Source organism: Orycteropus afer, unplaced genomic scaffold (genome assembly GCF_000298275.1).
Source record: "Orycteropus afer afer isolate SDZICR_OR568_19922 unplaced genomic scaffold, OryAfe1.0 scaffold00044, whole genome shotgun sequence".
NCBI lineage: Eukaryota > Metazoa > Chordata > Mammalia > Tubulidentata > Orycteropodidae > Orycteropus > Orycteropus afer.
The window spans coordinates 2220579-2232186 of record NW_006921631.1 but is presented as its reverse complement, the minus strand read 5'-3'; the positions used below and the strand labels follow the sequence as shown (position 1 = coordinate 2232186).

General features: G+C 39.4%; 1 protein-coding gene across 1 annotated transcript in view; it reads right to left on the bottom strand.

Annotated features, from left to right (window-relative positions):
• Positions 1–11608, bottom strand: part of KIFAP3 (kinesin associated protein 3) — a 288099-nt gene that overhangs the window by 77742 nt on the left and 198749 nt on the right. Inside the window, exon 17 of the mRNA XM_007937702.2 lies at positions 5349–5538. Coding sequence (XP_007935893.2) covers positions 5349–5538 — 190 coding nt within the window. The remainder of the gene's footprint in view (positions 1–5348; positions 5539–11608) is intronic.

Here is an 11608-nt window from a genome sequence, read left to right as displayed (position 1 = left end):
AAAAAAAAAAAAAAAATCTGGCAATGACATATCTGACAAGGGACTTATCCCTAAAATTTATAGAAAACTCCAACATCTCAACAACAAAAAGACAAATAATCCAATTAAAAAATGGGCAGAAGACATGAGCAGACTCTTCACTAATGAGGATATTCAGGTGGCCAGCCAACACATGAAGAAATGATCACAATCATTAGCCATCAGAGAGATGAAAATCAAAACAACCATGAGATACCATCTTGCCCCAGCACTAGTAGCAAGTTCAATAAGACAGCAAATAACAAATGCTGGTGAGCATGTAGAGAGATTGGGACTCTCATATACTACTGGTGGTTCTGACAAATGATACATCCACTGTGGAAAGCAGGATGGCAATTCCTTAGAGAGTTGGAATTAGAAATACCATTTGACCCAGCAATTTCATTACTAGGTATATATCCTAAAAAGTGAGAGCCAGGACAAGAACAGATACATGCACACCCATGTTCATCACAGTACTAATTATAATAGCAAAAAGATGGAAACAACCTACATGCCCATCAACAGAAGAATGGATAACCAAACTATGGTACATGCACACAATGGAATACTATGCAACCCTAAAGAATAACATAGAATCTGCAAAACACTGCATGATGTGGATGAACTTGGAGGACATTATGCTGAGTGAAATAAGTCAATCACAGAAGGACAAATATTCTATTAGTCCATTATTGTAAAAATTCAAGGAAAGGTTTATATATGGAAGGAAAATTTTTTTTTTGTTGGTTATCAGGGGTGGGAGGAGAGGGAAGGGAACACTGTTAGATATGTAGAGACAAAAATTGATTTGGGTGAAGGGAAGGACAATGTACTAAATGTAAGTGATCAACATGGCAGCACTGAGGAAAAGGAAGATGGAGAGAGGTACCTGGGAGGTACAGATAATAAAGATGAATCCTTTTGCACATGCAGTGCTGTGTTGTCAATGAAGGGAAACAATGATCTATAGGTGGACAGATGGGTGCACAGGCTGAACTATTAGGTATGTCTATGCAGGGGGCAGTGTGCCCATGCCCATATAGGGTTGGCAGACAATATTACTACAAGTGTATTTGTAAAGGAACAAGGCTGTAGTCACCTCTTAGCCATAGCCAACTACCCAGAGGGGGTGAGTAGTTGGACCCGTGGGCTTGGACCATAGTCACAGGGGACATCAAGCTCAATTGGCATAACATACTACACAAAAACATTGTTCCACATCTTCCTTTGGTGAGTAGCAACTGGGATGTTAAAAGCTTGTGAGCAGCCATCTAGATGCAATGATGGGTCTCTCCTCATCCAGAGCAAAGAAGAATGAAGAAAATCAAAGACGTATGGAAACGATTAGTCTAAGTGACTGGTACATCATGCAATCATCAGTCTATATGACTACGAGACCAGAAGAACTAGACGGTGCCTGGCTACCACTTTCAACCACTCAGAGGGGGATCTATGTAGCAGATCCTGGATAGAGTGGGAAAACAATGTGGAACAAAACTCAAAATCATTTTAAAAAAAAGGGACCAGGTTTTCTGGTCTGATAGAGCCTGATGGAACCTCTGAGACTATAGTCCCTACCTGCCCTTCAGGTCTGGAATTGAACCCACACCCGTGGTTTCCAGCCAAACAAAAGACAGGCATATGAGCTGAACATTTACATTAGGTAGACACACTCCTTGGAGAGAACAATCATGGGAGAATAGAAAGGCTGTGTATGTACAGGGAGACAGTTGGGGAGGGGTAAGGAATGCATGAGAGGGAAAGACACAGGAAGGAGGTAACTAAGGGGAGGAAGTGGGAGGGGAACTGTTGCATTGCGGGAAATTGCAGTCAGTATCATGAGACAAAGTGTACGTGAGCTGCTGTATGGAAAATGAATTTGCTCTGTAAATTTTCACTCAAATCACAATAAAAACATTTTTTTTTTTTTTTTCTTTCAGAAAAAGGTCTTTTGCAGCAGATTTCCCAATACAATAAGACTAATTTCTTGACTGCTCCTTCCCTGGCTGTTGACTAGGGATCCAAGTAAAACTCAATCCTTGACAACTTCAATCTTTTCTCTATTTATCATTATGTCACTTATTGATCTAGTCATGAGGATTTTTGTTTTCTTTATTTTGAGGTGTAATCCATACTAAAGACTGCAGTCTTTGATCATCAGTAAGTGCTTCAAGTCTTTACTTTCAGTAATCAAGGCTGTGTCAGCTGTATATCGCAGACTGTTAATGAGTTTTCCTCCAATCATTATGCTACATACGTCTTCGTACAGTCCAGCTTCTCATATTATTTGCTCAGCATACAGATTGAATAAGTATGGTGAAAGGATACAACCCTGATGTACACCCTTCTTGATTTTAATCCATGTAGTATCTCCTTGTTCTGTTTGAATGACAGCCTCTTGGTTTATGTACAGGTTCCTCATGAGCAAAATTGATTGTTCTGGAATTCCATTCTTCACAATGTTATCTATAATTTGTTACGATCCACACAGTCAAATGCTTTTGCATAGTCAGTAAAACACAGGTAAACCTCTTTCTGATATTCTTTGCTTTCAGCCAAGTTCCATATGACATCAGCAATGATACGCCCAGTTACATGTCCTCTTCAAAATCCAGCTTGAATTTCTGGAAGTTCCTTGTCAATAGACTGCTGCAATTGTTTTTAAATTATCTTCAGCAAAATTTTACTTGCATGTGATATTAACAATACTATTTGATAATTTCCACATTCTGTTGGATCACTTTTCTTTAGAATGGGCACAAACGTTGATCTTTTCCAGTTGGTTTGCTAGGCAGCTGACTCCGAAATTTCCTGGCATAAACAAGTAAGTGCCTCCAGTGTTGCATCCATTTGTTGAAAACATCTCAATGGGTATTCCCTCAGTTCCTCAGGACTTGTGTTTGTGTCTGTTCCCTCAGTGCATCTTAGACTTCTTCTTTCAAAATCACTGGTTCTTGATCATATCCTACCTTGATGTCGACCAGTTCTTTTTGTATTCTTTCTATCTTCTTCTGATGCTTCCTGCATCATTCAGTATTTTGTCTATACAATCCTTCAAGACTGCAACTCAAGGCTTGAATTTTTTCTTCAGTTCTTTTAGCCTGAGAAATACTGAGCATGTTCTTCTCTTTTGGTTTTCTAAGTCCAGGTCTTTGCACATTTCATTAAAATACGTTGTCTTCTCCAGCTGCCCTTTGAAATCTGTTTTTATAAATAAAAAAAAAAAAATTTTTTTTCATTTGCTTTAAGTACTCTTTGCTCAGGAACAAATTTCAGAATCTCTTCTGACATCCATTTTGGTCTTTTCTTCATGTATGATGTTTTTGATGTCATCCACAATTTGTCTGTTTTTCAGTACTTGGTGTTCAATGTGTGTAATCTCTTCTTAAGATGGTCTCTAAATTCAGGTGGGATATAATCAAGGTCATAGTTTGGCTCTCATGGACTTGTTTTGATTGTCTTCAGCTTCAACTTGTACTTGCATATGAGCAGTTGATGGTCTATTCCACAGTCAGCTCCTGGCCTTGTTTTGGCTGAAGCTATTGAGCTTCTCCATCACCTCTTTCCACAGATGTAGTTGATATGATTCCTGTGCATTCCATCCGGTGAAGTCCACATGCAAAGTCACCATTTATGTTGTTGGAAAAAGGTATTTGCAATGAATAAGTCACTGGTCTTGCAAAATTCTATCACGTGATCCCTGGCTTCATTCATATCACCAAGGCCATATTTTCCAACTACCAATGATTGTTTCCAACTTTCACATTCCAATCACCAAACTAAAAACACCAAACCTACTGCCATGGAGTTGATTCTGATTCACAGAGACCCCCACTGGGTTTCCTGGGCAATAAATGTAGAAGTAGACTGCCCCATCTTCCTTCTGTGGCATGACTGGTAGAATGACCTTAGGCACTGTGCTACCAGAACTCCTTATTCCAATCAGCAGTGATCACCAATACATCTTGATTGCATGTTTGGTCAATTTCAGACTGCAGAAATTGGTAGAAATCTTCAATTTCTTCATCGTTGGCTTTAGTGGTTGGTGCATGAATTTGAATAATAATATTAACTGGTCTTCCTTGTAGGCATATAGATATTATCTTATCACTGACAGCACTGTACTTCAGGACAGATCTTGAAATGTTCTTCTCGATAATGAATGCAACACAATTCCTCTTCATTTGCTCATTCCCAGCATAGCAGATCATATGACTGTCTGATTGAAAATGGCCAGTACTGTCTATTTCAGCTCATTAATGCTTAGGCTATAGATCGTTATTTATTCCATTTCATTTTTGATAACTTTCAATTTTCCTAGATTCATACTTTATACATTCCATGTTACAATTATTAATGAATGTTTACAGCTCCTTCTTCCCATTTTGTGTCATGCTCCATCAGGAAATGAATGTCTTAAAAGTTTTACTCCATCCACATCATTGAGGATGACTCTACTTTGAGGAAGGAGCTCTGGTGGCATAGCACCTAAGGCATTTGACTGCTAACCAGAAGCTTGGTGGTTCAAACCCACCATCCACTCCACAAAGGAAGGCTGGGCAATTTAATTCCGTAAATATTTACTGCCTTGGAAACTCAAAGGGGGTCACTAGGAGTCTGAACTGACTTGATGGCAGGGATTTGGATTTTGGTTTTGACTACTCTGAGGAGGCAACTACTCCCCAGTCATATTCCGAGCGCCTTCCAACCTGAAGGGCTCATTTTCTGGCACTATATCAATGTTTCATGGCTATTCATAAAGTTTTCCAGTAATAGACAATGTTTCACTGCTATTCATAAGGTTTACAGTGGACATTTTTTTCAAAAGTAGATGGCTTGGTCCTTCTTCCCAGTCTGTCTTAGTCTGGAAGTTCTGCTCAAACTTGTCCACCATGGGTGAACCTGTTGGTATTTGAAATAACCGGTGACATAGCCTCCAGGCTCAGAGCAAGCCCCACAGTATGACAAACTGACAGACAAGTAGTGGAAAACATAAATTAGTAAGTTATATATTTTTAAATAGAAGTCAAAATCTTGAACACATCTGTTTAACTTATATGTTCTGGAAAGTAATAAACTCCTAAGAGCAAATAATTTTCCTAGCTATCCTCTTCTCACAGAGATAAAATCTAAGACTACATTGTAAAAACATAATGGTGAATTAATAGGTTTTCTTGGTGTGTACAAATGTTATATCTGAAATCATTACCATTACTATTTACATACTAAAAAAATTTCTTACAAAGCTTAGAAATGAGCAAGGTTTGCAGACCAGTATCTATTTATAGCACACAAACTGTTTATTTTTGCTTTGATTATCATCTTACCTGAGTTGTAGAAAAGGTCAGGTCTTTCAAGAATATCTCCTTCATGTATATAAGGCTCAATTCGATCATCACCATATAAGTACTGTTCACTCTCATCCATCTGACGACTCTCTACCATCTCCAGCCATTGAGAGTTATGCCAGCGAAACTTTTCACTCTGAATTTTCTTAGCCCATTCTTCATCATATTCCTATTAAAAACAAATAGTGAAGTGTTATATAAACTTCCTTGGCCACTTGGATAGCAGTACAATTCTCATGAGAATTTTGAGGAACATCCTTTGGGCCAGAGGGAACATTAAAATATGTCGAGAATTATCTAATACTATAATTGAGTCAGGTATGACTCGACGGCACATAACAACAACAACAACAACAACATAATTAATAAAAAGTAATTAAATACATTCTTTGTAAGTCTCTGTGTGGGTTACCAATCACTAATGACAAACACTGGAAAAAGTTAAAATTTCACACATTCTTTATTTAAATTTTGTCAAAATTTATGTAAGCAATCATACTTCCAAAGAGTTTTTTTTTTTTTTTTTAAGAGCTTGTTTTACATTCAACGTTATGTGAACATTTAGTTTCACTACCTATTTACCATGTCCAACCCTAACCCAATCTCTTCCCCTCCCTACCCTGTAACCTACCCCCTGGGCCCCTCATATTTATGCACTCCCATTTGTTCTGCATTTCCTCAACCTGAATGTTGGTCTTCTGGTGCCCTGTGGTCCATTGCTCTAAAGGATGTATTACTATAGAGTACGTAGGTGCGTCATCCTGGGTTGAGTGGTCTGCATGTACATCTTGTTAACTATTGGGCTGAGAGCCAGCCCCTGGAGGTGAGTTTTATTCCAGGTACAGAATGTATTCCAGGGCCATAGTATTGGGCATCTCATCAGACTTCTTCTGACCAGTAATTCTAGTCATTATTGAGTTTTTGGATTTTGTTCCACGTTTTTCCTCCCACTCTATCCAGGATCTCCAGATTTGATCCTTTCCTGAGTGGGTGGCTTTAGTAGCTGGGCACCATCTAGTTCTGGTCTCGAGGGCCACTGTGTCCTAGGGCTGATTGCTTCCAAATGCCCTTGTTTTTTTTTTTTTTTCGCATTCTTCTTTGCTTCCGATGCTAGGAGACCATTAGTTGCATCTTAGATGGCTGCTTGAAAGCTTTTAAGACCCCAGTTGCTACTCACCAATGCAGGATGCGGAACAAGGCTTTTACATATTTTGTTGTGCTGATTGAGTCTGGTGTCCCCCAGTACGATCCTGAGATGGTAGATCTATCGGATCTCTCTCTCATAGTGTCTGGGTGTCTGTGATGGATTACTTTGTGTCTGTCTTCTATTGTTTCTGTAATGATTGCATATATTTTGTATCACTGGTGTCTGTGCAAGATTAGCCTCTGTTGAATCTATCCTTGGTCTAGTGTATACTCCTGTTCACTGACCCCCATCTGATCGTCTTAGGTGTTTATGTGTTTATCTGTAGCCTGGTGTTTGGTGTTAATGGTAACTTCCAAAGAGTTCTTATGGCTATAATTATTTGTGGCACTAATGACAGATGGTTATCATTAAAATTACATCTCTTGCCTCATCTTTTTGTTTAGATAACACTTCTCCATAGGAAAAACAAACAATATTAAAGTATTTCTCTTAGCTACTTAAATGGATTATATTGAAAACAAATAGAAGAATTTAGTTTAATTTTTGTTCTAACCACAAAATAATGGTATCTTAGATGTAATTATTTCTTGTAATGCTTATATTCTGCTTGTACCATGAACTCCTGAAGAGAAAGAATGTGGCTTATTCACTGATGCATCCCTAACACCTGTCACAGAAGTTCTTGATAATTGTTTTTGGAAGAACAAATAGGTAAATTACTGTTAGCTGCAACTGAACCTATTTCCCCACATGTCCCACAGGTTGTGGCCATTTCTAACTGCTTTATTTAGTTAGCAATGAATGGACAGTGGAAACAATGTCAAAGATGGAAAAAGAAATAGAGTCAGATATCTGTTGTCCTATCCCTAGGGTTCTTTAAATTCATCTGTCACAGTTACCCAGAGATGCCTCTGAAGAAGAGCCTGCCCATCTACTTATGAAAACCCAGCCACTGAAAACCCACAGTATTACTCTGACACACATGGAGTCGTCATGAATTGAAATCTACTTGCAGCAAACAGGACTTTTAACCCGTGCATTCTGGTTCAACCCCCTGCTGAGAATTTGCATTTCCACCCCAGATACACTGAATCAGAATCTACATTTTTAATAGAATCCTCAGGTAATTCTTATAGATCCCCAGGATCCTGTTAAAATGTAGATTCTGATTCAGTATATCTGGGGTGGAAATGCAAATTCTCAGCAGGGGTTTGAACCAGAACAAACTAGTTTCAAAGGAGCGGTAGTATAGTGAATTACGTGGTATGGTTTTCTAGTCATAGTTAGTTTTTGTAACTCCCGCTTTGCTGTGAGCAGCTGACTAGATGCTTGTTAAACTCATCCACCAGGAGCAGCATGAAGTAATCTTCTGGGAACGTTCACTCTCTCAGGTGTGTAGAACTCTGATGTTGGGATTGGTTGGTTTTGCCACTCTGCCAGCTCAAAATGAGCCCTCCTAAAGGCAGAAAGGAATCTCCCTGACTGCCAGCTGAGAGAGATGCACTGCTGAGACAGATATCCTCTTGAGGCAGAGAGATGTGTGGCTGAGAGAGAGACATGCAGCTGAAAGAGATGTGCGGCTGAGAGTAATGAACGGCTGAGAGACACCTGGCTGAGAGAAGGTTGTAGTGGAACCAAGAGGCATGAGGCACAGCAGCAGGCTTACCTGGCCCACAGAGGCAGAGGCCAGGCCAAAAGGTCAAGGGTCAGAGAGGCGTGTCTAAGGGCACAGCAGAGGAGAGACTGTCCTGATCAAAGAACTGTACACTGAGCATGTTCCTGAACTTGAATTGTAGCCTGTTGCCTCCCAAATAAATCCCACAGTCTGTGAGTTCTATGTAGCCACTGCAGCAAATTATTAAACCTAGCAGAGAGGTGGTAGGTGTTGCCAGAGGGATGGTTGGTGTCTAGGTTGGTAAGAGGGCTGGAGGGTGGTGGCATGTCTGGCCTCATAGGAGCAGACCTTGGGCTGCTGATGGTGATTCTGTCTTCCTCTTGTGTAGTTAAAAAAAACCAAACTCACTGCTGTCGAGTCAGATTCGACTCATAACGACCACTCCCTGGGTTTCAGAGGCGGTATCACTATGAAAGTAGATTGCCCAATCTTCTTTCCAACAAGCGGCTTAGAGAAGGTTAAAAGATGCCGCTTCCTTGCTCCTTTAGTAGGGGCTCTGGTGGTGCAGTGCCTATGGCATTTGACTGCTAACCAGAGGCTGGCAGTCCAAACCCACCAGCCACTCCATGGAAGAAAGACTGGGCAATCTATTTCCATAAAGATTTACTGCTTCGGGCACCTAAAGGGGGTCGCGCTATGAGTTGGAATCGACTCGATGGCAGTGAGGTTGGTTTGGTTTTTTACTGGGCAACAGCACTGCCCTCTAGTGGACAAGATGACCATGACAATTAAGAGTTAAATGTGTATATTAGCCAAATGCTGAGCACTTTCAGTCAAAGCTGAGAATCAAGTAAAAAAACATCATTACAGAATGATCTGTAGTATGATTTCCTAGTGGTGTCATCTCTCAAATTGTGGACTCTATGCTGTTTGTGAAAATATATACATATTCCCTTTCAACTGAAGTTGGTAGAGGTTTTTTGGCTATGGTACTGTTAATGCAATTTTGCCACCAAATTGTTAAGTGTTTCTTCTTTCCTAATAGCTAGCTTTTAAGATTCCTATTAGTTGCTAATTTATTTCTTTGGATAATTATTTAAATTATTTGTGTAAAACGAACAGCCATCATAAGCATTATTATTGCATTTTTCTTTACAAATAATAAACATTTATTATTCAACTGACCAATTTCAATAATTAAACGACTGAGATTGCTTACTCCAAGTTACAGTTACAATGTTATCTATGAAATTGACTATTCATTTATAAACTATAAATCCAAATGCCATATCTTGTTGATAATATTTATGTGGTTACAGTGATATGATGGTAATTTATGTAATCCTCCAATCACTGATCACACATAATGTGTTATGTTAAAATTATAATATATATATATAAAGCATTTAGAAAACCTACACTGAGAACACTTAATAAATGTTACCCATTAATGTAAATTAATTCAAGTAATAGCTCTCTAAGTTAGGTATTGTAATTACTATTACCACTTTAAAAATGAGAAAATGAGTCCCAGAAAACTGAAGTAACTTGACCCAACATACCCAGCTGGTTGTGACTATTACAACACTATAAACTGAACAAGAAATGTAGAAAAAGCACTTAAATAGAGGATAGCTGCACATTGTCAGGGTCCCTGTAAAATGGATTCTTCACTGGGTAAGAATATAGTAAGTAACCTCCAAGATCAACTTTCAGCTCTAACATTCTGTGAATGGGTTGAATTATTGACCAAGAAGTGAATGGGAGGATGTAACTTCTGGCCTGTTAAGTATATTATATAACACATTCCAGTCTCCATTATATTCTCTCTGATCTGGCCACACTTGGGAGGATGACGGGGAAAGAAGGAGCTAAGAAAATAATATGCATAAAGATGCTGTTATAAGCACTTTTGTTGGCTACAGATCCTGAAGGTTCATTTTAGTTTTCCAAAATTCAATAAAATACTAACTCCACTGCCATCAAGCACATTCCAACTCATAGTGACCCCAAAGAACAGAGCAGAACTGCCCGATTGTGTTTCCAAGGCTGTAAATCTTTACTGAAGCAGACTGCTTCATCTTTCTCCCATGGAGCAGCTGCTGGGTTCAAATGGCCAACCTTTTGGTTTGCAGCCCAATTCTTTAACCATTGTGTCACTTGTTATGTTATGTTGTTGTTGATGTGCCGTAGAGTCGGACCTGACTCATAGTGACCCCTCCTTGGGTTTCCGAGGCAGTATCACTACGAAAGTAGATTGCCCAGTCTTCCTTCCGAGGAGTGGCTGGTGGGTTTGAACCACCAGCCTTCTGATTAGCAGTCAAGTGCCTTAGTCACTACGCTACCAGAGCTCCCATTGTGTCACTAGAGCTTATTAATAAAATACTAAATGGTGTCTATTTATGTAATACAGGCACTGTGACTAACGTCAAAGTAATTTAGCTTAAATACTAAAAATAACTTCTTTAAATGTATATGATTTCACAATTATATTTTTTGGTATCATATATGGCACACTGGAGGTGCTCAATTAAAATTAACTTCATAAAGGATGTTATTGCCACATAAGCAATGGCCAGACAATTTCAAAAGAACTGACCACATAAACTTGGAGCAAAAGGATGGATTTATTATCCATTCAGATTAAAAAAAAAGAAAACAGTAATGTATTTTTACAGGGTGAACATTTATACCAGGTAGGTACACTCCTTAGAACAATCAATTTTAATTAAGCATTAATTAAAATACATCTAATAAATGAAAAATGTATAACAAAGAAGTTGTGTGGTAGTTAAATTGTGTGTCAGTTTGGCTGGGCCTGGTTTTGAGTGGCTGGGCACCTGGATGTAGTTATTCCCCATGAACATACTGGTAATCAACTCCATCTACTGTGAGCAAATGAGTAGCTCCCTTAGGGATGTGGTCTGCTTCCACTATATAAGAAGACAGTTTGAGAAAGGTCTTGAACTTTTTGGCTTCCTTGGACCCTGAATGTAGCCCAGTCTTCATTCAGCAGCCTCCCATGTTTCCTGCTAATCTTGGGACTCTCTGGACTTGAACTAGTGGTCTGCCATGTTGTTTGGTAATGTTGGGACTTAGCCATTTTATTTGTTGACCTTGGTTTTCTCAGCCTCAGCAGCCAGAAGCTGCCTGAGTTAAGAGAAGCCTCTAGCTTCAGTAGGCTGGGAGCAAGAGGCAGAGCTGAAGTCTAAGGTGGAGGGGGCTTCATTCAGCCCCTAGAGCTAGCACTTTGAACTTGGACTTCTAGCCTCTCAAACTGTAAGAGAATAAATCCCTGTTTATTAAAGCCACCCATTTGTGATATTTTCTGTTAAAGTAGCACTGTTGTTGTTGTTATTTGCCATCGAGTCGGCCCCGACTCCTAGCGACCCCTCCTTGGGTTTCCGAGGCAGTTATCACTACGGAAGTAGGATTGCCCAACCTTCCTTCCGAGGAGTGGCTGGTGGGTTTGAACCG